This window comes from Glycine soja, chromosome 19, assembly GCF_004193775.1.
Source record: "Glycine soja cultivar W05 chromosome 19, ASM419377v2, whole genome shotgun sequence".
Lineage (NCBI taxonomy): Eukaryota > Viridiplantae > Streptophyta > Magnoliopsida > Fabales > Fabaceae > Glycine > Glycine soja.
Window position 1 is genome coordinate 1,336,043 of NC_041020.1, and position 27,310 is coordinate 1,363,352.

Genomic DNA, 27,310 nt, shown 5'->3' on the forward strand with positions numbered 1-27,310 from the left:
TTTCGTATCCAGACTTCACATACCTAGGTTTTGGCTATTGAATAATACTCTTCATATTCAAAGAGTAGCAAATATTCGAGTCAAAAGAATACTACGCCTAGAAGAGTACTAAGTTTATCAGGGAAGTACCCTTCAAAAGGAGAACTCCTTAATTTGTTTTCTATTCTGTTCTCCACCAATTTTGGTTAGAGTCTAGTTTCGATATTGTTATTGACTATTGAGCCAGATCACCATCTTGAATTTGTATTCATCCCAACACAAGTTCTCATACATTCGGACATTATCTCAAAAAACACACAGTTTAGAATTTTTTAATACGTGAGTACGTAGATTTTTACGAAAATTTGATCACGTACATGCTTACACATGCAAGTCAAAACTTGAGTCACATCCAATCATCTACCACAGCTTTGCCACGTCACCTACCACATTACTACCATGTCAACACTGGCCACATCAACTACCCAAACATCACTTGCCACATCACCATAATTGACTTTGATTGTTGATTGTGGACTTTTACATTTACCCATGCTTGGTTGAATTGATCTGGGAGCCATTACATGTTAGTCCCAGGATTAAAAAAAAACCAAAAGTTTAGGCACTTGAGGACTCAGAACGGCTTCAAGAATAACAGAAGCTCTGCCATTTGTGTATTTCTTATTTCTTTTTCAGTTCTCGTTTGGTGTTTCTTCCTCCAAGTACAAATGCACAATCATACGTTCCTGACACTAAAATTTCAATATTCATCACCAGCAACCCCCAATTTTCTTTTGACTTTGTAGCTCCATGTCTAAATCCTAGGGTTGATGGAAAAAAATGATGGCAATATGCTTGTAAAAACTTTGATCAGTAAAGAACTGCAATGTTCTGCTTGTTACTGCAATCCACATTCAACTCTGATTGCTTCCAAGAGTTCAGGAGAGACGCCAGGCTTTGCCGCTACCTCTTTACCCACTTTATCAAAATTTATTGCAGTGCTAGGTTTCTCTCCTTCCCCCCAACCCCTGTACAGTATGACTTTGTTGAGTTCTTGAGAGACTAGAACGGCACCAGTTTCTTGCTGCAAAAATAATAGGGAAAACAAATTTCAGGGATTTAGAGAAAGAAATTTGCCCAAGATATGAAATAAAACTTCAACGACGAAGAGATGAGAAAAAGGGAAGGAATTTTCAGCATGTGCACCTCTAGCTTGGACACCACCTCCTGAATTGAGGTCCCTTTTGCCCTTCCTTTGACATTAACTATGGCAAGAGGGTGCTTCTGGAAGTGAGCTTTGATTGCTTTCGCAAGACCAGTTACAATGTTGCTCTTTCCTGAAGAAATTATGGCCATAAAACAATAATGAGATGAAGATATTCAGGAAAATACAAAAGGGATATAAGGCAAAGCCGAAAACAGAAGCTGCAGAGCCACGTGGAAAGAAAGTACTTAATACATCATCTAAGAATGGAGACCTTTCAAGATGTTGATATTAATTGAAGATTTACATCATCTAGAATGAAGATATTAAAGACCCCCCCTCCCCAAGGGCAGAAAAACATAGCAAATCACACAAGAGAAAGCTACAAAACAAAAACTTAGTAAGATTACATAGCATAAACTTAGGTAGGCTTACAAAGTGTAGAGACAACCTAGAATAAACATGCAAATAATATTGGCAAAAGGAAAATAAAGCCAAAAACAATACCTACGGAAAGGACAGGCCGCTTTTTCATCTTTAATGCCTGCTTTCGTAGAAGAAGTCTTTCTCTATTGGAAAGATATACAGATCTAGAAGGCAACTCGTTGGAACTCATATCTCTCACCAGAGCTGATAGGTCAGGATCACTCTCTGATGCTACGATTGATGATTCCATTACCTTGCTAATAGAGACGCAATGCTGAGTATCAACAACAGAATCACTGTCTCTGTCCAACTGAAGTCCAAGATAAATTTTACCAAATCAACATTTTAGAAAAGAAACAAGAACCCAGAAAATGCCAAAGGAAGCCTTGACATAACCAGATGTTAATCCAGGAGAGGATTGAGGTCAACAGTTCATTTCTCATCAGTCAAAGTCATGTGTTTACCTTTGTTTCTTTAGGAATCAAACCAGACCAAGATTCTGGTTCATCTTGATGAGCTCCACCACCATCAATCAGCTCAACTGGCTGCCCTTGTATAGCTTGTTGATTGTCAACAGAAGCTTCTTCAGGAGAATTCCAATCTATGGAATTTTCTGGTTCACCATGATGAGCTTCACTTCTATCAATGAGCTCAAATGACTGCCCCTGTATTGCCTGTTGATTATCGACAGAAGCTTCTTTGGGAGAGTTCCAATTTATGGAGTTTTGTGGTTCACTTTGAACAGCTCCACCACCATCAAACAGCTCAACTGATTGCTCCTGCATTGTTTGTTGATAGTCAACCGAAGCTTCTTTAGGATAATTCCAATTAATGGAATTTCCTGGTTCAGCTTGATGTGCTCCACCACTATCAATCAGCTCAACTGGCTGTTCCTGTATTGCTTGTTGATTGTCAACAGAAGTCTGCTTACTGTTTGCCTCCATATCTTTAGCCTAATAAGGTGAATAATCTCTATTCCTTAATTGAAATCAAAATGTATGTCAGGAACATAATAAAGAAAGCAAGGACCACTCACCATTTGATGTTTCAATTCGTTTATGTTCCTATCTAGTTTCAAAACATGGAGCTTCAATGACTGCAATAAGTGAGGAGAAAGGAATAAGGTTGTGATATTTATGCCATATAAGATAAGGTTAGCAGACAATTCCCTCTTCAAATGAATGGGTGAATGAGTGATAAGGTATAAGACCCATGCCACATGTGGTGGTCACTTGTCGGGCACCACCAGTAACATAATATTAATACTATCTGTACCAAATAAAATATTGAATGTCTTTTTTCTAGATAAGATTCTTATTTATGCATGTTTCTATGTCTTAGAAAGTTCAGATGAGCACTTCTTTAAAAATTGAAGCATTGAAACAAGGACAAATGATTTTTTTAAGCCAGAGTTTGCTGCTTCTAATAAAGTATCTTGTTTACAACATTGAAAAAACTGTTCAAACATTGAAAAAAATAAAACAAATCTTCTCAAATTTTACATCAAAACTTAAAATAACTTTTCTTCTTTTTTTTTTTTGAGAAAGGATTATATAGAAAGATCCTTTTTTTTAAAGGTGATTCAAATCCAATCTATAGTCATCATTTTACATGTGGCATACCCGGCAAAATAAATCTCTCCCACCATACCCTTCCACTTCTCTTTTTCACAAGGAAATGCAGAAAATCAGCTAACACTCCTATACAAACATAAGTTAATACACCTTTACCTCACAGCGCTGTGCTTCTATAGAGCGCTTCAATGCTTGTTTTTTATTTAAAAGTGTACGAGGCCTTAAACTTGCAGGCCGACTATAATTCTTTCCACGATACACAATGATTGCATAGCTCTTGTTCACTCTTTCTACTGCAATTAATATTCCGCCACTTTCTGCCTCTAAGGTTTGAGCTATCTGTTGGACATCTTCCAGGCTCATCTGTTTATTACATATTATCTTCACAAGTTCCCGATACTTCCAATGAAGATGCATATTTTCCACCGTTCCATCAAAAACCCCTCGTCTACCTGAGAAAGAAGAGAAGAGGATCTATCAGGAAAAGGTGTTATCTTAAAGTCAAGTACTTTAAATATGTTTAAGGATCTCAGTCATTTCATTCAAAATTCAGAACAATCAAATATTTATGATTGTGAATTACAGACATCATCTTCAAGAATCACCTAGTAACAGGAAGGGACTCATCTTCAAGCCAATCCTCCGCAACATGTATTTCTCTTCTTCAGTAATACCCTCTTTATTGATTTCTTCTTCTTGGGGGCTCTCTGCATTTTCCAGCTCCGATAGAAGTTTTTCAGCCTTTGCTTTCTCTTCTAGTGCCTGTATGTGAAAGCTACTATACTATCTGTAACTCAAAAAAAAAAACAAAATTTGAAAAACAGAAAATTGGAGCTTGTTAATGAAATCATACCATTGACAATTTGATGCTAGTGCTTTTAATAGCTGCCTCAGCCTCAGTCAACATTCCTTGTTTAGTATCTTTCTTGAAGTTCATACCCTTTACTTCAGAATCACACTCTATGGTTCCATCTTTCAGGTCTGGATCGTCTGTAACTGACAAACTGTTTCTAGTCTTCAGTTTGTACATTCCAATACTCCTTCGCTGTTCAATTGCGGATGACACTGCAGTTGGCAAGAAGTCTTTTCCTCTGTAGAAAACGATGAATTCTTTATCCCGAGCAATGAGAGTACCTCCAGTCAGATACTGCAGAGAAATATATCTTTTTATTGAATTGCAATTGAGATATAATGGTATTATATATCATTTTTTCTCTTCATACAAGATTGTGTTTTAGTTAAGTTCTTTAAAACAACTATCGCAACTATTATATTTACAAAATAATTATGACATATGTTCAATGTTGCTATTAAACCAGTGTTTAACTAGCTCCCCTCACAGTTGTGCCAGATCAGTAGTGCAATTAATATATAACTGGTAGTTGATCTTTGAGTTCTTCTATTTGTCTCTCGGGACTAAAGAGGAGAAAATATTACTGAAGTAAAAAGCCAACTATGTGAGTTTTAAACAAGATTTCAGGGCTGCCATTCCTGTTATCATGACGAGTCAAAAGTGATAGAATTTTATCATTAGATTCAATTTTACCCACGGGATGATTGGAAACATCTAATAATAAATTGATATAGTGCAAACATATCTAGCGTCCACTTATTTAATATATGTTTAAGTATGAGAAAAGTAGAAAACTTATAAGTTAAGGACAGTATTCAAGGTCCTGCAGATCAGCCACCAGCATAAAAATAAGAATGACAGCAAATATGTGATTTAATTACCATCCATGGCGAAATACACTAGCTAATCATCTTCTCAAATAATTTAAAAAATGATATCGATGAATGATAATAGTTGACAGCAGTAATGCCTTTCACACAGAACAGGCTATACACTTCCATTTACCATAATATTTAAACCATAAGTGCTAAATACCTTAAAACTTGAAATATCATAAAAAAGTGAAAAAAAAACTGACCTTTATCTCTTCAGCCATCAACTCGCCATTAGTATTCAGCACACCTCTCTTTATGGCAATCTTGACAATCTCACATCTTTCCCAAAGCTTAATAATTGCAGCAGCCAATCCATGAAGTTTTTTATTTCTACCTGTGAAACAAAAGAACATGAAAAACGACTACATCTAATTTTGGTTAGATAAGAAAGAGTAGGACAAACTCACCTAATGCAAAATGACATGGTAAATGTTTGCCAAGTCTCCTCATTGTGGTCATTTCATCATCTGTTAGTTTAGGCTTCACACCATAAGGAAGAAGGCGAAATGGCTTCCTATATCCAGGAATAACAGCTGGTAGAAGATCAGCGTCAACAGGCAGAGGGTCATATCCCCACCAATCAATGAATCGTGGCCCTATACCTGTTAACAAGCTGTCTGCATCTTTTGCAAGTTCTGCCTCACCTGGCAGTTGAAATCGTACTTTATTGGGACTCCCAACACCTTGTATCAAAGCTGGTTTTGCTGTTTTGACATTTGAACTTTTCCCAGCATATGTCACTGAATTCTTTTCAGACGAGTGACTCTCTCTTTTATCAAAATTTTTAGCATCCTCATCCATATGTTGCATAGCATCACCAGTGTTGTCATCTCTGGACACTTTATCAGATAGGAAGTAAGGGTACTTATAATCAGTCCCTCTGTATAATATTATCTTACTTCCAGATCTCCAAACAACAAGGCCTCCAGTTTTTCTCTGACAATGACAGAGAAATAAGCTACAATCAGATAATTAGAAAGTTCAATAATCTTAATTCCTGATTGAATGACGGTGTAAAAGGTGCATTCTTATTAGAAGCCATGTTTGGATAAACCTTGTCAATAAGTACTTGTAGAAGAAGAAAATAGTAAGTCAAAATGAATTAGGCTTTTATTAAAAGTTAAAATTAACACATGCATAAGTTAAAATCAACTTTCAAAAAAGTTAAACAAGAGAGCTTCTATAAACTAGTTTAATTGTAAGCTAATTTTAACTCAAAAGAGAAATTTAATTCATTTCACCTTCTTATTTTCATCTCTTATAAATACTTATAGAGACATCTAATAACTTTTTACTATAACTCGTGGGAGAAACTCAATTCATTTTAATTCCTTATTTCCTTCCTATAAATGCTCATGGAAAAATTTATTGAAACATGGCCAAAATTCTAGCTAGTATGATTCTCAATTCCAAGTGACACGTCCAAGGCTTCCATACCCTGTGCCATTTCCATAGAGCAATAACAACTTAGGGCATGTTTGCTTAACCATTCAAAACGTATTTTTGGGTGCTGAACGTACATTTAGAGATTTGCACATTATGTTTGGTTTGCTGGTGGGGGAGCTCCAAACTCAGTTTGGAGAGGGAACTCATTTTGGTGACATGTTTGGTTACCCCCAAAAGTATGTTTGTACATGAAATTTTTCCTGAAAGCTAAGTTGTAAGACTTGTGTTGCTTTTGCAAACTTAAGTTTAATCCAAACTTAAATTTGCATATTTTAATCCAAACATGTAATAAATTCCGTCTACAAACTCAGTTTTGTAGAAGTAAGACTTGAGTTGCTTCTGCAAACTTAAGGTTACAAACTTTAATCCAAAGGAGATATAAGGTGAATTGGATGGTTAAGGGAGAAGGAAAGAGAGGAAAGGTCGCGGGTTCCATCTCATCTGCTAACAGAAACTAACCTTCTAACAACTAACATGTGCCCATAAAAAAAACAAACTTACTTCAATCCAAGCATACATTTATTCATTTTGAAGTAGTAGCAAATTAGCAATGGCAATTGGGTTTTGTTCACTTACCTCCAACAAGTCATGAGTCCTTTTCATGTTAAACCTAGAGAGATCCTCACACACGATCCTCACCACCTCGAAACTCCTCCACCGTTCGTGAATCCCGTTCACGATCCCTTCCGTGAGTCCCGCCTTCCCGACACGCAGCTTCTGCCTCATCGCCAGCCCAGCCGTCGTGAGCCGCCGAATCTCGGCATCCGAGAGGCTCAGCTCTGCCAGCGTCGGAACCTTGTCCTCTCGCCTCTCCCGCTTCGCCCAGGTCGGGTCGATCGTGTGCCCCACGCGCCGCGTCGGGAGTTGCTGCGGAAGGGGAACGAAGATTTCACCGGCATCGGAGTCGGAGGGACCAGGAGTGGCGGTGGAGGGTTGGTCGGCGATGCCGAGGCTGCGGAGCTTGTCGGCGATTCGCTGAATGGCGGAGTCCGGGAGGGTTTCTGTGTCGGAGCAGCGAATGAGGAATTTGGGTTTGGGTTTGGGGAATTGAAGAGGGAAAATGTGCAATGTAGAAGAAGAAGAAGAAGAAGAAGAAGAAGAAGAAGGAAAGGTGTGGAAGTAGTGAAAGTGAGTTGCAGGAAGCAGCATTGCTGTAGAAGTTGGTTACTTCATGGACATGGATAACGAACGAGACTATACATCAGTTTAAGAAGTTTGTTGTAATGATAAAATATCGAGAAATGTTATGTACACTCTCACACACTTTTTCTCAAATATTTTTTATAATTGATTAAAATTTATTAAAAAAACATATTTTTAAAAAGTTTTGTTTCTTATTTGATAATTCTTTCTCCTATTTTTTATTAGATGAGAAGCTTAACCTACAATAAAATAATAGTTTTTAACAAATCATAAAGAAAGTCTATAAGGGAAAATATCATAGTGTGTTTAGTATTCTTTTAGAATATTTTGTCTTTCAAGTTTTTGGTAATATATAATAAGGATTTAAATATAATTTAATATAATTACACCTTTTCTTTTTATTCTCTTTTTGTTGTGACAAAAAGTGTTGAATTCTCCAGAAAACTCATATTTTTCATAGAAAATTATACAATGAGTTAGGTGATTTAAGTCATTAACTCCTCTAATATGTTCGGCATGACTCAATGAGTTGAAAAAAAGTTAAGATAGACTCACATGTCAAGCAAATTATATTAAAAAAAATATTTTTATTCTATTACTAACATTTTTTCATGATTTATTTCTATTCGTCATTAAGACAGATTAAAAGTGAGTTAGTAAAGTTAGTAAAGTTAGTACGTTTTGTCACAAACTCACCATTATTAAATAATTAGAAAGATAACCTAGTTTTTCTTATTTTTCTCAAGAAAAATACTAAATGTTCACTCATTACGGAGGAAATTAGGCAAAAGAAAGAGAAAAATAAAAAATAAAGTTATAAATATGACAAACGGTATAAAGAGAAAAAGAAAAGTGAGATAAAAAGAAAATAGAGTGAAAATCAAACAAAAGAAAAAATAAGTATATATTTATAATAATCCTTTTCTTAATCCAATTCCAGATAACTTGGAAAATTTCTCATTATCTTTTCCTTTCTAGCTATTTTCATCTTTCCCTTCTTTAATTTGATTATTTAGTTTTCGCTTATTTTATTTTTACTACAATTTTTTAACATAATCTTTCATTTCTCGTCATTATTGGACATAAACTACTATTGTTATAATTATTTTAGAGTTTAAATATGTTCCTTTTAAGTTAAAAAAATATATGACATTTTTCAAAACTAATTCCTTTTTATTTTTTATTTTTTGATTTCTAAATCTCATATTTAACAAAAAAATAGTGTTCTTTCAATGTCTTAGCAGGTGATTTAAGGAACTAAATATTTCTCAAGTATAAATGAAAAAAAATAATTAAATATAGTTGGATACAAAGATTAAAAAACATGTTCAAGCCACTTTTTGTTACAAAATATTAAATAATAGTAAAAAGTAAATCAAACTGAAGATAATAATTTTATATTTCCAAAATTGTTTTACTCTTATCACCTGATCGAAAAGATTTTTTTCTTCAATTTTTTGACCTAATTTAAATAAAATAATTTTTACTTTTATTTCCTGAATCTTTACTTATTTTTAATATGTCTAAAACAAAATATTAACATTATATATTTTTTTAATATGCTAAATTTCATATAATGCTAAAAATATAAGATTAAAACTTATTTTATTGTACTTGAACGTTTTTTAAAATAAAGATAAAATAGGAAATACAAATAAAAATGGAAAAAGAAAAGGAGACATAATGAAGTGGGAGTGGCAAACAATGCCCCACTGAGGTTCCCTGGACTGGAACTTCAATATTGTGAAGTGTATAGAGTTAGATGAGAAAACCTGAGAATACCAGACATGGATGTAATGGAGTTCCAAATTTATAATCAACAAAGACAACTTTATTATTTTATTTTTTTCCTTTCTAAACATTCAAACATGTGGTATTCTTTTCCATTTAAATGTTTTGTTGTAATACAATTTTTTCTTCTTCTTCCGCTGGTATCCGTATGCTGTATGCCTGTATCTAAATTACTTTCTGCTCAAATATGATTCAAGCATATCGTGCATGATGAGTTGATAACCTTGAGTGTTAAGAAACAAGGTGCTTGGTAGGGAAAACATGATGACCTTGTCTTAAGTACCAGGAAGATATTACTAGACATGTAAGTTCAGTCCCAGAGAAACAAAAACTGGGCACTTGAGGAGTGAAGAAAGGCTTCAAAATTAGTAAAGGCTCTTTGCTGTCTTTCTTCTTTCTTTTCCAGTTCCTGTTTGGTGTTCTTCCCACTAAAAAATTTCAATGTTCCCATGTCACCCCAAATTACTTCTCTCTGAGTTCACAGTGCTGAAGTATGATGTTACGAACTAGTGCTAAAGATGGGGGTAGAATCTCTCCTAAAATTAAAATTTGGCCTTGAGCCTGTTCTATCTATTCTTCTTTTCCCTATCATACTTATTCTTATTTTCCTGTTCCTGTTCCTGATCCTGATCCTGTGTGCATAGGCAGGGGAGACACTGGGCTCTGTCCCTTCCTCATTTCTCACTTTATTAACATGCATTGCAGGGCGGCTACGTCTCTCTGATGGCCAACCCCTGTAAAGTATGATATTGCTAGGCTCCCGAGAGACTAGAAGGGCACCTGTTTCTTGCTGCAAGAATAACAGGGAAAAGGAAAATTAGTATGTAGGGAGTATTTATTGCCCAAGAACAAGAAAGGTTCAACGAGGAAGAGATGAGAAAAATGGAAGGAATTTTCTGCATGTGCACCTCTAGCTTGAACACCAACTCCTGAACTGAGGTCCCTTTTGCCCTTCCTTTGACATTAACTACAGCAAGAGGGTGCTTTTCAAAGTGAGCTTTAATTGTTTGCACAACACCGGACACAATATTGCTCTTTCCTGAAAAGATAGTATGGCCACAGAAAAGAGAAAGGAAGAGAGAGAGAGATGATTCCTCCCAATTAGCATAATTTCAGGAAAATACAAAAGAAATACAACACAAGACAAAGCAGGAGACAGCAGTTCCAGAGCCTTCTGGAGAGAAAGTATTTTTCAAGATGTTGACATCAATTGAAGATTTACCCCGCACAAGTGAGATAAGAAAAGCCAACAGCAGTTTTTTCAATTTCTTTATAGTAACAAAGACCAAAACCTAGAGTGCTAGTTAGCTATCTATCTTTACTCTGCTAAAACAACCTAGAACAATCAATATTGGCAAAAAAAATAAAATAAAGCTGAAAACAATACCTATGGCAAGGACAGGTTGCTTTATCTTTAGGGCTTGCTTCCGCAGAAGAAGTCTCTCTTTGGTTGAAAGATGCACAGACCTAGAAGGCAAACTCATATATATCACTGGAGCTAATGGTTCACGATCATTTTTTGACAATGAGTTTGATGATTCCATTCCCTTTCTATTAGAGATGTGAAGCTCGGTATCAGTCACAGAATCACTCACTTCATCCGACTGAAATCCACGATAATTTTACCAAATCAATATTGAAAAACGAAATACGAAGCCAAAAACAAGTCAAATGAAGCCTTGACATAACCAAATGATAATCCAGGAGACGATTGCAGTCAACAGTTCAATTTTCATCAATCAAAGCCATGTGCTTACCTGTGTTTCTTTATGAATCAAACTAGGCCAGGATTCTGGTTCATCTTGATGAGTTGCACCACCATCAATCAGCTCAACAGGATGCTCCTGTATTGCTTGTTGATTGTCAATGGAAGCTTCTATAGAAGAATTCCAACTTATGGAATTTTCTGGTTCACCTTGATGAGCTCCACCACTATCAATCAGCTCAACTGGCTCCTCCTGTATTGCTTGTTGATTGTCACCAGAAGCTTCTTTAGGAGAATGCCAATTTATGAAATTTGAACAAGCTTCATGTTCGTCTGTAGCCTTGAACCATGCCACAAACTATTTCAGATATTATATAGAGAACCATACTAGTAACTATATTGCAATAATAATTCTTACTAATTTTCTACTAGTAAAATACAACCATACTGTTATCACTTTTCATATTGCCCATCTTCATTACTGCAACATTTACAATGGATCATATAGTCTGTTCTGAAGTAACAAAAATGCTAGGCATTGTATTTGTAATGAGGAAAGGAGAATATAGAGCTAAAGAAGTAGCATGAGATAATTTACCATGTCAAGTCTCGACGCTTCAGCCATTTGCTTACTGTTAGCCTCCTCATCTTCAACCTAGTCAGGTGAATAATCCATATTGCAAATTGAAATCAAGGGGAGAAGTATTTCAGCAAAAATGCAAAATAATAATAAAAATGTGGACCACTTACAATTTGAAGCTTCAATTCATTTATTTCCTTATCTAGCGTCAAAATACGAAGTTTCAATGACTGCAGGAAATGAGATAAAAGGAATAAGGAGGTGAGGATGAAAACCCATGCCACAATATAGTGGTCACCATAGAGACCACTGGTAACAAAATTAACACCATCTCTCGATCAATCAACCAAATAAACATCAAATGTAATTTGCTTTTCCAAGATAAGAAAGATTTTTTTAATATATATATATATATATACACACACTTTAAAGTGATCATATGAACTTAAAAATAAAAAAAGAAGCTGAAGCACTGAAAAAAGTACAAAATGTTTTTTTTTTCCAACGAGGAATTTGTGCTTCTGAAGAAAAATCATTTTTACATATTAAAGATGCTGTTCAATTCAAACATTAAAAAAAGTGCTTCTCAAATTTTACATCCAAACATAAAATAACCTTTTTTTTTTATGAAGATATTTAAAAAAAATCATATAGAAAAGATCATTTTCTGAAAGTTCATGCAAAACCAACCTATAGTTATCATTTTACATGTGGTGTAACAGGCAAAAAGAATCTCTGCCCCACCCTACCCTTATTTTTCACAAAGGAAATGTTGAAAACAAGTTAACTTACACTCCTACTCAAATACAAGTTGATGATGACAGTTTTACCTCACGGCGCTGTGCCTCTATAGAACGCTTCAAAGCTTGCCTTTTATTTAAAAGCGTTTGAGGCCTCAAACAAACAGGGACACTATAATTCTTTCCACGATACACAATGATTGCAAATCCCTTTCTCACTCTCTCTACTGCCACTAATATTCCACCACTTTCTGCCTCTAAGGTCAGAGCTATCTGATGGACTTCTTCCAGGCTTCCATTACATATTATCTTCACAAGTTCCCGATACTTCCAATGAAGATGCATATTTTCAACCGTTCCATCAAAAACCCCTCGTCTACCTGAAGAATAAAGAGGACTTATCAGGAAAAGGTGTTGTTGTCAAGTATTTTAAATAGCTTTAAAGGTTTCATTCCAAATTTAGAATAATCAACTATCTATGGTTGTGAACATCAAAAATCATTTTCAAGAATCACCTAGTAACAGGAAGGGCTTCATCATCAAGCCAATCCTCCGCAGCATGTATTTCTCTTCTTTACTAATACCCTCTTTATCTATTTCTTGTTCTTGGGGACTCTCTGCATTTATCAGCTTTTCTAGAAGTTTTTCAGCCTTTGCTTTCTTTTCTAATGCCTGTATGCCAAACCTATACCATCCGTAACTAAAAAAAAAATGTAAAAAACAGAAAATTGGAGCTTTTTAATGAAATCATACCATTGACAATTTGATGCTTGTTCTTTTAATAGCTTCCTCAGCCTTAGTCAACATTCGTTGTTTAGTATCTTTCTGGAAGTTCATACCCTTTACTTCAGAATTACACTCTATGGTTCCATCTTTCGGGTTTGGAGTGACTGTAGCTGACAAACTGTTTCCAAACTTCAGTTTGTACATTCCAATATTCCTCTGCTTTTTAATGGCTGAAGACACTGCAGCTGGCAAGTAGTCCTTTCCTCTATAGAAAACAAAGAATTCTCTATCCCGAGAAAGGAGAATTCCTCCAGTTAAATGCTGCAGAGAAGTAGATATTTTATTAAACTGAAACTGAGATATAATGGTATCATATATATCATTTTGGTTTTTAGACAAGATTGTGTTGTATTTAAGTTCTTTCAAATCAACCATCTCAAATATTATATTTACATGAAATTTATTTGTTTACTATTGCTACATAACCTAAGTTAATTAGTTCCCCTGACAGTTGTGCCAGATCAGTAATGCAATTAAACTTAAAACTGATAGTGGATCCTTGTGTCATTTTATTCATCTCTCGAGATGGAAAAAGAGAAAAGAGATACAGCAAAAACCAACCTTATCAGTTTTAAACATGACTTCAGGTCTACTGTTCCTGCCCTCATAAGTCATGTCAGAGGTCAAATCAATAAGAATGTTCTCATAAGATACAATTTACTTATTTTAATCACACCAAATAAAAGAAACATCACAAGGTGATTACAATCTTCAGTGATCACAAGTACCAGTAGCACCATTTGCAACTTATGACTAGTAAAAATTTCAATGTCAGTTAATCAGTCAGCACCATATTATCACTACATTAATTTATTGACATTGTCTAAAGAAGCATTGCCTCGCCTGGTTGATCAGTCAATAATCGCAGTTATATGCAGAGAATGCCATTCTCAGACAACATATGGCACAAGAAATGGGAAGTCATAGACTGTGACTGGTTATACAATTCCATTTACTATATTTAATTATTTATACTGTAAGTTCTAAATTTCATAAAATTTGAAAATTCTCAGTGAAAACAATAACTAACCTTTAGCTCTTTAGCCATTATCTTACTGCTAGTATTCTGCACACCTCTCTTTACAGCAATCTTGACAATCTCACATCTTTCCCAAAGCTTAATAATTGCAGCAGCCAATCCTTGAAGTTTCCTGTTTCTCCCTGTGAAATAAAAGAAAAAAAGAAATTAAACCTAATTTTGGTCAGGTAAGGAAAAGTAGGACAAACTTACCTAATGCAAAATGGCAAGGTAAAGGTTTGCCAAGTCTCTTCAATGTGGTCATTTCATCATCTGTTAGTTTAGGATTCACACCATATGGAAGAAGGCGAAAGGGCTTCCTATAACCATGAATAACAGCAGGCAGAAGATCAGCATCAACAGGCAAAGGATCACCTCCCCACCAATCAGTAAATCGAGGCCCAAGCCCTGTTAGCAAACAGTCTGTATCTTCTGCAAGCTCTGCTTCATCTGGCAGTTGAAATCGTACTTTATTGGGAGTACCAACACCTAGTATCAAAGCTGGTTTTGCTGTTTCAGCATTTGAATTTTCCACAGCACATGCCACTGAATTTTTTTCAGACAAGTGGCTCTCACTTTTATCACAGTATTTATCATCAGCATTGACATGTTGCAAAGCATCATTACTAGTGTTGTCTTGTCTCGTAACTTTATCAGATAAGAAGTAAGGATACTTATAATCAGCTCCTCTGTACAATATTATCTTCGTTCCAGATCTCCAAACAACAAGGCCTCCAGTTTTTCTCTGAAAATGGAAGGACAGAAAAAAGAAGCTACAATCAAATCATTTTATACACAGGGCACCATAATCATAATATCACATCGGAGAAAAAAAAGGCTAAAATGTAAATAGCCCCTCCAACTTTGGTTTATTTCCTGCTTTAATTTTCACTTGATATGCTTTCACTAATAATTGCAAATACAACGCTTTATTTTCACAAAAAGATCATTTTTTTTTAAAAATTATTCAACAATATCTTGGAAACAAGACAACCTGAAAATAAAGTAGCATTGCTGTAATTATAAGTTAAAACATATCAACTGGCGTTGAAAGAAAACAAAAATGCAACATTAACAACTAGAACTCTGAACTTCGTCAAACCATGCCAATCAGTGTCAATTATTTGCTGGTGCACAGGCAGAAAACTTGCAACACTTACAGTTTAACAGCATGAAGAGTTCCATTGCTGAGTTTTGAACCACATGGGAATTTTCTATATTTACATATGAACACTTATCGTATAACAACTTCAAGAGCTGCATTGTTGAATTTTGAACCGCATGGGATTTTTCTACATTTACTTATGGCTGAAGAAGATTTCTTATATTTCAACCCAGAAGAAAGAATAAATAACAATGCCATCCACAAAGCCATATCTCATTCTCACAGCACTAAGGTTCTATCCGGACACTAAGGTTCTATTTGGATAAATTTCTCCATATGCATTACTTGTAGGATAAGAAAATAAGGTCATTTTTAGATAAACTTGTCCATAAACACTTGTAGAAGAAGAAAGTAAGAAGCTAAAATACGTTGAACTTTTCTATATGCAAGTCTAAAACCAACTTATGCACCATAACTTTTGGAAAAGTTAAATAAAACGAGCTTTTATAAAAGTTAAGTGCATAAATTGATTTTGGTTTATATGACAAAGTCAATTCATTTTACCATCTTATTTTCCTTTACTAGGGGTGCTTACAGAGAAGTTTATCCAAACAGTGTCTTAAGAAGATAAAGGGCATGTTTTAGTAAACATCCTCTTCCATCAAAATCACGTTTGCCAAAGCAACACATGCCTTACTTATGCATTAGAACTGCATTAGAATGTGTGCTACAACAATTTGGACGGCTACCCAAACGTGCACAAAAATTGAATATTTGCTTATGTTAAAATCAATTTATGCATCTCATCTTTTAAAAAGGTTAAATGAGAGAGCTTTTACAAAACATAAGTGTATAAGTTGATTTTAACTTACACAAAAGAAATCTTAGTTCCTGTTTCACAAGTTAAAATCAATTTATACACCTAAGAGGAAACTAGATGAGATAGCTTCTACAAAAGTTAAGTGAATAAGTTGATTTTAACTTAAAAAGAAAAGAAAAAAGTTTAATTCATTTTTTCTTCTTATTTCCTATTCCCCTAAATATCCATGGAAGCCAAAATGAAGGTTTTAAAAAACAGTCTCTGCCACCATGATTTAGGTCACAACATCAAGGTTTTTTAACCGTCCGCAACCGCAATTGCGACTGCATTGGTCCGCGATATCAACAATTTAAAAAGCTTAAACAAACAGAACTTTGGATACAAAAGTGGCAGTGGTGTTTCATGTTTGCTAACTCACCTCCAACAAATCATGAGTCCTTCTCATGTCATCTCTAGAAAGCTCCTCACAGAAGACCCTCACCACCTCGGAACGCTTCCACCGCTCGTGAATCACGTCCACGATCCGCTCCGTGATGCCGGCCTTGGCTAGCCTGACCTTCTTCTTCGTCGTCGAAAACCCTAGCGTGGTCAGGCGCCGAATCTCAGAGTCCGGGAGGCTCAGCTCCGCCAGCGTGGGCACCAATTCTTTCCTCCTCCTCGACTCCTCTGCCCGCAGTTTCTTCTGCCTCCTCACCTCGCTCTTGCTCAGCGCCGCGATGCCGGACCCCGGGACCGGCACCGGGTTCAGCGGCGTGCTCCAGCTCGGCTCGAAGGTGTGCCCCACGCGCCGCTTCGGGAGCTCATGCGGGAACGGAACGTGAATTTCGGAGGAGGAGGAGGTAGGGGGTTCGGTGATGCCGAGGCTGCGGAGCTTCTTGGCGATTTGTTCAATGGCGGAGGAGCGTCGACGGGTTCGGGTTTGAATCTCGGGAGTGGAGCAACGAATGTGGAATTTGGTTTTGGATTTGGGGAATTGAAGAGGGAAAAAATTCAATGAAGAAGAAGAAGAAGAAGGAAAGGTGTATTGAAAGAGGACATTAGTTGCAGGAAGAAACATTTCAGTAGCAGTTAGTTACTTCATGGAACATGGATGACAACACTGTACAATGTTTGCACCTAAGAATAAAAATAGGAGGCACCAAGGTATTTTTTTTAAGAAAAAAACTATAATTGAAAATTATTGTATGTATTAAAAATTGCCCCAATTTGGATTCGAACCAATATTGCCTATTTCTTAGAAAAAATTATACAGTGTAAAACTCTTTAAAATTCTAGGGATAAATATATTTATTCTTTAAAATATTATCTATATAGTATTTATATGAAAATAAGAAAGATATATACACATATTAATGTGTAAGAATTATATATAAAATAAAATTAGTGGTAAAAAAACTAACAAGGAAAAACTAATGAAAAAAAAAATTGGTATTCACACATTTCACGCACACCAATTTGTTGGTTGCTGTTGAGATTTTTTGTCACAACCACACACAACAACTGAAATTGTGAGTTCACCACATTTGTAACAAGATTCGTAATATATATATATATATACACTCCAACTTGAGAGAAAATATAAATATCATTTGATATGTTTTAATTAGAGCAGTTTAGTATTTGATTATTTTTCTTATTATTTATTATTTAGTTTTCTTATTAATCAATAATTGATTGGTCTACATGGACACACAACTCATAAGAGTAAATTCCTTCAGTTGTATACATTCTCTTCAATCTCATTTTTATCTTATTTTATTTTCGTTTTTTTTCTTATTTTTTTATAATATTATCTGTCATCTAGCTAATCAATTTTTCTCTATTTTTTTAAAAATCTTTTTTCTCATTTGTTTCTTCTTTCACCCTAAGTCTATAAAAAAAATGGAATGAAATTTTACAATTCCATTAATTCACATAGAAAATAGTAAGAATTGAGAGAAAAGATGTATGAGAGGGAAAATTTTACAATATATATTTATTCTTGTGTTATTTATTATTACATATCCATCCATCCTTAAATATAAGGTGTGATTCAAAACAAAATATAAAATTTGTTGAAAATTCTCAAATTGTCTAACTCAATTATTGGGTTTCAACGCGATCACTTTTTTTATTTCTGGGAGAGCTTTAGTTAATGTTAATTAATTTTAAGAAATCTAACTTGATATTAGATCTTAAATAAAGTTCATGTGAATTGCCAATTCTAATAGCTAGAGATTGGTTGTTTAAGCAAGTATTTATAAATGATATCTCAATTCTTCTTGAAGGGTAACTTATAGAAAGTCCATACATCTAGACACTTCTACCAAGTAACCAACTAAAACTTAAAACAAAGAAATTAAAATAGAAAACAACAAATTGAGTAAGTAAGAATGAAAGTTATACAGCACTGTTGATTCTTCCTTTGCTTGTTGATGCTATAGGAGTTGCTACAGTCAGGAAATAGTTTTTTCTTTTTTCTGCTTTTTGTTGTATCTTTCCCCTTCATAAAAAAAATGTTATCCTTCTCATATATTCTTTGTAGAGAAAATTTTGAAATTTCATTTGGTCAATTTAAAGGTAGGATTAGGAACTTCTGTTATGAATCATCTTATGTTGTTTGATGTTTGTCCTCAAGACCTGTATAATTGGTTTTTTTGCTGATTCTATAGGGCTGTTAAGGACCAGACTTCGTTAGTTTCTGGTTTTAGGCAGTGTGGTGCTTGTTTTTATCTTTCCTCATGTATAAAAAAAAGTAGGATTAGGAAACAATGGCATAACAAGTCTTTCATAGAAAATAATGGTAAATGAATTGGATGGAAAAACGCATAATCATCATAAACTGTCCATGAATTCTAAGGAAAATCATTATAATTGAACTAGGTCCTGGATAAGACAAAAAATCTTATTAGATTATATTAGTTTTCAAAACGATACATACATATACTTTTCCTCACTTAGACTTATATATGCTTGATCTTTCCTTTTGTTTCAAGACTTTGATCGACCAATATAAGAGCTTATCCAAAAGTAGCATTATTAGACCCTAGTTAGCTGCTAAGTTTTAAGTTTTCTATGAATTGTGATCTTAGGTTTTGCTATGAGCTTCCAGATGAATTTGGCTTTGAGGTGAACCAATTCATGAGCTTGAAGCTTGAGGGTTCTGTAGATTAAACAACTCATGGTATATCGATTTATAAACTATTGTGTCGAATTTGTTCAGCTTTGAGCTTAAGCATTATATTGTTCTGCTCACAATTACAGTGAAATTCAACACTGTTTGATCCACAATTCAGTCTAAGTTTCAGTCGAATAAATTCTAACAGAAAATCATACAAAATCATTAATTAAATTTTAAATTAGATTTTTTTTCTTTAAGTAAAATCAATCAAGTTAATCACAATTACATAAAACATGGTGTCACACCTATCTAATGATTTCAACATAACTTACAAAGGTGTCAATCTCTGTACACCTTGTACAGGTTGCTTTTTGTAACTATGCTTGACACATCAATACAAATCCTATATTTGTCTTTCAAAAAAAATATTTTTGATCTCTTAATTATACTATGGTTTCAACATTTGGGCAGAGATTTTTTCAAGGTAGACCCTGACTTTCTTGTTTGATATGGGAAAGCAAATGATGTGGGAAATAGCCTATGTGTATTTTGAAGAAGGAAAATGAGGATTCATGCTTGTAAAACCATGGATTTCTGGTTTTTCGGTAGTATTTGTTAAGGTAAAGAGTTTTGTGCTTTATACTATCTTCCTAGTTGTTTTTTTCTCAACAAAACTTTGTAAGTTGTTAGCACTTTCTCTTTGCAATAACACATTTTTGGTTTTAAATAACTATTACATATCAATAGTTGAGGCACCACTAGTAAGGATATGTTTGATACAAGTCATAAGTGTTTGGAGAGTTTCTCTCTGAAAATATAAAGTTTTTTTTTTTTAAATAGAGAAAATCTTAAAAACTCTAAAAACACTTCTAATCTTATATACCCTAAGGACTTTGATATATTTGTGGCGGTTGCCATAGGAATTGCTGTAGGAAAGAGAGTAATTAAATTCAGGCCTTGAGGGATGACGATGGTAAAGAAAATGGGATAGTTGAGAGTTGCTTGAGGTTGTGAATGAGAGATTGGAGATGAATCAGGTTCGACATTTTGCATTGACAAAGATGCATGATAGCTAGTCTTATGATTGTCAATGCATATAGCTCTTTGGAAAGCCATGTCTCGCGGCAGTGAATCATACATAAATCCTCAAAAAGCAAACTTTGATATATAATTTTAGAAAACAAAGATAACATGACAAAATGAAACTAACAATGCATGATAGAAAATACGTCATATGATGGTAATTGAAAATGATATCAAGTTTCATTGCCTAAGAATTCACTGCTTCAAGTTTCAATAACTAACTTACAAAGTGATTTCTCTAATAAGGTGTGATAACTTATATATTTTTGTAGGCAAAGTTTTAAAATTTTAAGTTTGCTAATAATAATCAATTTCTAGTTGTATATCAAATTGAAGGTCTAACAAATAATGGGGATGCATATTATCGATACATATAATATGTTAGCATGATATATTATATCAATAATATGGATATTTAATGCCTATTTCACAAGATTATTTAAGTCTATATATATCGATCAATACATGTAAGCTTAACAATTATATTATTATATTTTCATTAGTATAGTATTTTTTTTTTTTGTAATGAACATGCTTAAATTGAAAACTTAAGTTTGAATAGAGGGATGCAAACCTAGCTACAGGAACAATTGTATCGCTTTTTACAATATATCAACTACCACATCTTTTAACACCTTGTTTAACTAAATTTCTCATTCTAGAGCTCAACTCAAATTTGGCGGCTTCAGTGTTTGTTTGTGCAATTGTGCACATGTCCACCACATTTTAGAAGATATTCTCTAGAATTATGTAGCATTTGGTATGTGCTTGTGTCCACCTAGTTTGACAATTAATCTATTTGAATTCTGAATTTGCAAGGTATTTTTGAACTAATCAGGGCACTATTTTGTTGTGTCTATGCACGTGTGGCTGGTTTTGATAATCCATCTTCGATCTGCTTGATATCATGTGGTTGTGGCTTTGGAGTTCTAATCCCCTATTGTCCTATGTTAGAAGTTTGTGGGGACCGATCTCAGAATGTGTTTTCGGACCTTTTCCATCCTATTGATGCTGCAAATGTTATATCATCACTAAATGCCTTTATAAGAGGGGCAAAGAAAGTTGCATAGATTTTAGTTTATTGGGCTAAATTTAATAAAGTAGCTTTTTCTTTATTTTTATTTTCTTGACTTGAATGTTGGCTTGACCTAACCTTTTGTGTATTTATACGAAACTTGCCAATAGTTTTATTATTGGACTTTTATTTCGAGGGGGCATTTCGTTTGACTCGATTTTGTGGGCACTATCAATGAAAAATCCTTAATTAGTAGTGGGTGGACTTTGCACTGCTAACTAAAGAGTTTACCACTTTAATTTCATTGGACGTGAACATCAATCTTTTAAGGGTATTGATAATGCATATATGTTAAGAAATTCAAAAATAAATTTTTTATTTTAAAAATTATAGGAGAACTAAAACATTATGAATAATACATTTTTATGTATTTTAGCAAAAATATTTTTATTTTTAATTTTTTAACCAGTGTACTAAGAACACTGATTTGCATTTTCCATCTTTTAATATTTCATCCAATGAATCTTCAAATTCAATAAAACTACCTCTCCAATCATATTAATTTTTATATTTTAATAATAAAAAATAAAACAAAAGATTTAATGATCATAGAAAGTGTAATACATGTTGAGTACCACGAGTAAATATCTTTTAACAAAATGTAACTTTTTTCAAAAGTCCTTAATGACAGCTTATAAAACTTAAGCTGATTTATTTAAATAATTGAATTTAATTTTAAGTTTGAGTTTATTTATTTATTTAAATAATTCATTTTTATCAAACATTTAACCTGTTGAATGATTAGGTTGCAAATATTTTAGCTCATTTACATTCCTAATAATGATAGACTACTAACTATATATCACTATATGATCTCTCAGAGATGATGTCCAAGAAGTCCATTATATATTTACCTAGAGAATTTTGTTCTTCACACTAGATGCCAAATTCCAAATAGTCCAATTACAGAATTTAAACAAAATAATAGAAGAAAAAAACTCATTAACTAGAGAAGTCTAAAAAGGATGTTAAAAGTTACTAAGAACATGCATGAAATTGATCTATTATGGTTAAATTTGCGCAGAAATCTATTTCACTTATATAATTCAGACATAGATTTAAATAAATAAATAAAAAATTCTATCATATTAAATATGCATATATGTTTCTCTATCAGTCACATTTAACAGAGAGACTGACGTTTCTCTATTAATGACACTTGTAGGGAAGCCAATGTTTTTGCTGACATTTTGGCTAGGAGAGAGAAGATCTTCTTCCTTAGATAGTTTATAGTGCCCTTCCTTCCTTAATCTGGCTACCTTAATTACCAGATTTTGCAGGGACTGTTCATGTGCGCTCTTAGTTCGTTTTGTTGTTTTTTTAATTTCTGATTGATAAAAAAAAATGCTATGTAAAAATATATATTAGATAGTTAATACTATTTTATATTTATATTATTATTTGCTCACTTTTAAAAATATTTTCACACAACAATGATAAAAATCATTATTGCCAAATAATTTTAAAATCAGATAACTGAATTATAAATATGATAAATAAAAAATTAATTATAATATTTAATGTTAGATTGTTAGCACCACCCACCAGATAGAAGAAGAGAAGACACGTTCAATCCCGTCGACGCCGGTGGTACAACCCATGAGACCAGCACGAACTAGGGCCAGGCCATTGTGCTTGCAAGATTACCACGTAGATGGGTAACCATATTAGCTTTTGATGAAATAATCATAGTAAGAAAGAGCACGTGTGAGTAAGAAGAATAGACACGTGTATGAACTGTAGTAACTCATTTTGTTAGGCAGTTAGCTCATTCTGTTAGGCAGTTACTGTGCCAATGATTGGCCATAAATACTGGTAAAACCTGTAATAAGGGAAGGAATGAAAAGATTAAGCCATTTTGCTCACAGGAGTTTCATCCCTTCCTCGAATAAGGGTGAATATACCTTCGTCTACGTCCATATTCATTGCGCCTTCCCCTCCCCGCCACCGTAAACCCTAACAACTGGTTCGACCTGCGCCGTCGCCATCGCCATGGCTGACCACGGAACCAGAAAGATGACCACTGATCGCCTCGAAGATGCCATCGTACGCCTCACTAATAGTCAGGCTTTCATTAACGAACGTTACGCAGACCTTTCTAGCAAGGTCGATTCGATTTTGGATCACCTTTGCCTCCACGATTCCGGCCAGAACACCACCACCACTGCGAATCACCAGAACCATCAACGCAACGCGGTCAAGCTTGACATACTGAGATTTGATGGACACGATCCGTTAGGGTGGATCTTCAAGATCACACAGCTTTTTCAATACCAAAACACACCGGAGGAAGACAGGATCACCGTTGCGTCCCTGTACCTTGACGGCACCGCATTGAGATGGTATCAATGGATGTTCAGCAATGGCTTTATCACGTCATGGAACGGTTTCCTCCAAGCTCTCGAATCATGGTTTGCTCTGACGTTCTACGACGATCCAAAAGGCGCTCTACTCAAGTTGATGCAACGAGCAATAGTGAATGAGTATCTAACCTAATTTGAACGGCTAGCAAACCGCGTGGTAGGCCTTCCACCTCCATTTCTCTTAAGCTGTTTCATCTCTGGATTAAACCCAAACATTCGACGAGAGGTACTGGCGCTTCAGCCAATCTCACTCTTGCAAGCCACCGCCTTTGCCAAGCTCCAGGAGGAGAAACTACGTGACAAGCAAGCTCCAATACCACGCAACTTCGTCCCACCTCCGCCCTCCGCTAGCCATATCACTCACACAACGAGCAAAGCTAAACCTTCCTACGTTCAACGAACACTAGAGGAAATGGCTTTCCGGCGAGAGAAAGGCTTATGCTATAACTGCGATGAAAAGTGGAACGCTAATCATCACTGCAAAGGGCGAGTAATGTTGTTCATCGCCGACGAGCAATTGTCGTTACCAGAGACTATCGAGCCAGGACCTGAGGAGGAGCAGGTTGCAGTTGTTAGTGAACACACAGAATCCCCGTCTGATACCGGCTGCTCTCACATAAGCCTCTATGCGTTATCTGGGTTACCTTCGTCGGATACCTTCGGAATATTTGGCACGGCTAAACACGCGCGACTTACCATCCTCATTGATAGTGGGAGTACCCACAATTTTCTTCAACCTCGAATAGCACAGTTTCTTTGACTTCCAATCCAGGCTACCCATCCCCTTCACGTACTAGTTGGAAATGGTTCTATGTTGGAATGCGATCAGGTTTGCCCCGATATTCAGGTCGCCATGCAAGGCCACTCCTTTGCAGTTACATTCCATCTTCTCCAGATCAGCGGTGCCGATGCCATACTAGGGATCGATTGGTTGAAGAAGCTTGGACCAGTAACAACAGATTACACTACGTTTGTTATGCACTTTAATCATCTGGGCCAAGATATTTCGTTAAAAGCAGATGTCACAATTGGGCCTGAACCAACATCAGTAGCCCAATTGAAATGCCTCATTCATACGGGTTCGACGTCAGTGTTTTATCACTTGAGCCTCGTACCCGAACGTCGACCCGAGCAACCCACGGCCCAACACCCCATCTCCTCTATCGCAAACCTTCTTCTACGATATGATCATCTCTTCCAGCCTCTATCTCAGTTACCGCCACCATGCAATGTGGTTCATCGAATCACCTTGAACCCATCCACCGCTCCGGTGAACGTCCGGCCGTACCGCTACCCCCATTTCCAGAAGAATGAGATAGAGAAGCAGATTTTTGACCTCTTCTCTGCGGGGTTGATAAGGCCAAGTACGAGCCCCTACTCTTCTCCGGTGCTTCTGGTAAAGAAAAAGGACGGAATGTGGAGACCATGCGTGGACTATCGCGCACTTAACTCAGTCACAGTTCGCGATCGCTTCCCCATACCAACAATCGATGAGCTATTAAATGAATTGGGCCACGCCTCCTGGTTCTCTAAGTTGGATCTCCGGTAGGGGTTCCACCAAATACTGATGAACGATGATGACATTGAGAAAACGGCCTTTCGAACTCATCATGGACATTTCGAGTACTTGGTAATGCCCTTCGGGCTGTGTAATGCACCGTCGACTTTTCAGTCCGCCATGAATCAGCTCCTACAACCATTCTTGCGCTGATTCGCCATTGTGTTCTTTGATGACATCCTGGTGTATAACAACTCCTTGTCATCCCACGTTCAACATCTGGAGATCATCTTTCAAACTCTACAACAAGGTAAGTTCTACCTAAAACGCTCTAAATGTTTGTTTGCATAGGAGAACATAAAATAACTTGGCCATATCATCTCCGGTAAGGGAGTTGCCCCTGAACCATCCAAGGTTCAGGCCATCGTGAATTGGCCACCACCAACGTCAGTCAAAGAACTACGTGCCTTCCTTGGCCTCACGGGATTCTACAGAAAGTTTGTTAAGAGCTATGCCGCCATTGCAGCCCCACTTACAGGCTTGTTGTGCAAAGATGCGTTCACCTGGACACCGGAATCCTAGTTAGCATTTGAATAGCTCAAGCCTGCAATGACTAGTGCCCCAGTGCTAGCTCTGCTCGACTTTTCTGAACCATTCGTTATCAAAACTGACGCTTCAAGGACGGCCATTGGTGTCTTGCTTCTGCAGAATGGGCACCCTCTGGCTTACTTCAGTAAAGGCCTCGGCCCTCGGCTCCTCCATGCCTCCACCTATATTTGGGAACTGCATGCTATCGTCGCGGCGGTAAGAAAGTGGAGGCAATACCTCTTGGGTCGGTCATTCACCATTCTAACTGATCACAAGAGCCTCCGGGAGTTGATGACGCAGGTCATCCAGACCCCGGAGCAACATTACTACCTCTCAAAATTATTGGGTTATGAGTATTGCATCCAGTACAAGGTCGGCGTAACCAATGTGGTCGCGAACGCACTTTCGTAAGCCCCACCGCCTGTAGGGCAATTGCTGATTCTTTCGGTGCCTCGACTTGATTTCATGACTGACGTTAGGCACTCATTAGAAGCTTCCTTGGAATTCCAACAACTACTAACATCGATCCAGACTGAACCAGCAAGCTACCCTGACCATACCTTTTGCAATGGCTTGATCCTGTTTAAGGGTATAATATGGCTAAACAACGACAACCCATGCATTCCCAAATTGTTAACTGAATATCATGCAACTCCGTTAGGTGGTCATCTGGGTGTAGCTAAGACCACCCATCGCATCAAATCCAATTTCTTCTGGACAAGCCTGAAACAGGATGTTAAACGTTTTGTTAAAGAGTGCTCGACATGCCAGCAAACTAAGAGTATTACCAGGCGTTCAGCAGGCCTGCTGCAGCCATTGCCACCACCGACTGGGGTGTGGGAAGACCTCTCAATGGACTTCATCACACACCTACCCCTTTCCAATGGCTTCACGGTTATACTCGTCGTAGTTGATCGATATTCAAAAGGGGTGCACCTGGGTGCCTTGCCCACTGGTTTCACTGCATTCAAGGTCGCCACCTTGTTCCTGGACATTATCTGCAAACTGCATGGATTTCCCAAGAGCATAGTGTTTGATCGGGACCCGATATTCCTGAGCAAGTTTTGGAGCGAATTATTTTGGTTGAGCGGGACACGGTTGCGACTGAGCACTGCCTATTATCCCCAGTCGGATGGCCAAACCGAGGTGATGAACTCGAACAATATCCTTCGTTGCTTTGTTCATTCCCAACCTACCGCGTGGTTCCGATACTTGGCTCTTGCAGAATGGAGTTACAATACTTCGTTGCATTCTAGTTCGGGTCTAACACCATTCAAAATCATCTATGGCAAGCCACCCCCAACCGTACTTGACTATGTGGCTGGCACGACTAATAATGAAGCTGCCCAGTCCTTACTTGAGTCCCACCATGCACTGCATTCTAAGCTTCAACAAAGGTTGAAGAAGGCCCAAGAAACGATGAATCACTACGCTGATGCAAAACGAGATAGCGTCTCCTTCGAAGTAGGGCAATGGGTTTACGTGAAGCTCAGACCAGGCCGCTAGAGCTCCGTCATCGGACAGCCCCACCCGAAACTATCCGAGCGTTTCTTCGGTC

The 27,310-nt window shown here is 36.2% G+C and overlaps 2 protein-coding genes across 3 annotated transcripts; both read right to left on the minus strand.

The window, feature by feature from the left end:
- Window positions 1-240: 240 nt before the first annotated feature.
- On the minus strand, window positions 241-7,603 carry LOC114400160 (CRM-domain containing factor CFM2, chloroplastic-like). 2 transcript variants are annotated; one of them, XM_028362469.1, is made up of 11 exons: window positions 6,934-7,603; window positions 5,319-5,847; window positions 5,115-5,245; window positions 4,037-4,330; window positions 3,789-3,945; window positions 3,340-3,635; window positions 2,646-2,705; window positions 2,074-2,562; window positions 1,691-1,919; window positions 1,186-1,316; window positions 241-1,063 (listed from the first exon to the last, which is right to left on the minus strand). In XM_028362469.1, exons 1-11 carry the CDS (start codon window positions 7,504-7,506, stop codon window positions 878-880), a joined length of 3,075 nt encoding a protein of 1,024 aa, XP_028218270.1. In that variant the 5' UTR covers window positions 7,507-7,603; the 3' UTR covers window positions 241-877. The 2 variants fall into 2 exon arrangements, with proteins under 2 accessions (XP_028218270.1, XP_028218271.1); XM_028362470.1 differs by having other exon boundaries at window positions 5,319-5,869; window positions 6,934-7,083.
- Window positions 7,604-9,184: 1,581 nt separating this feature from the next.
- Window positions 9,185-17,153, minus strand: LOC114400082 (CRM-domain containing factor CFM2, chloroplastic-like). The gene is made up of 12 exons (XM_028362352.1): window positions 16,464-17,153; window positions 14,334-14,865; window positions 14,133-14,263; window positions 13,070-13,363; window positions 12,832-12,988; window positions 12,407-12,696; window positions 11,747-11,806; window positions 11,595-11,651; window positions 11,049-11,336; window positions 10,679-10,895; window positions 10,200-10,330; window positions 9,185-10,081 (listed from the first exon to the last, which is right to left on the minus strand). Exons 1-12 carry the CDS (start codon window positions 17,100-17,102, stop codon window positions 9,791-9,793), a joined length of 3,087 nt encoding a protein of 1,028 aa, XP_028218153.1. The 5' UTR covers window positions 17,103-17,153; the 3' UTR covers window positions 9,185-9,790.
- Between the last annotated feature and the right edge of the window lie 10,157 nt (window positions 17,154-27,310).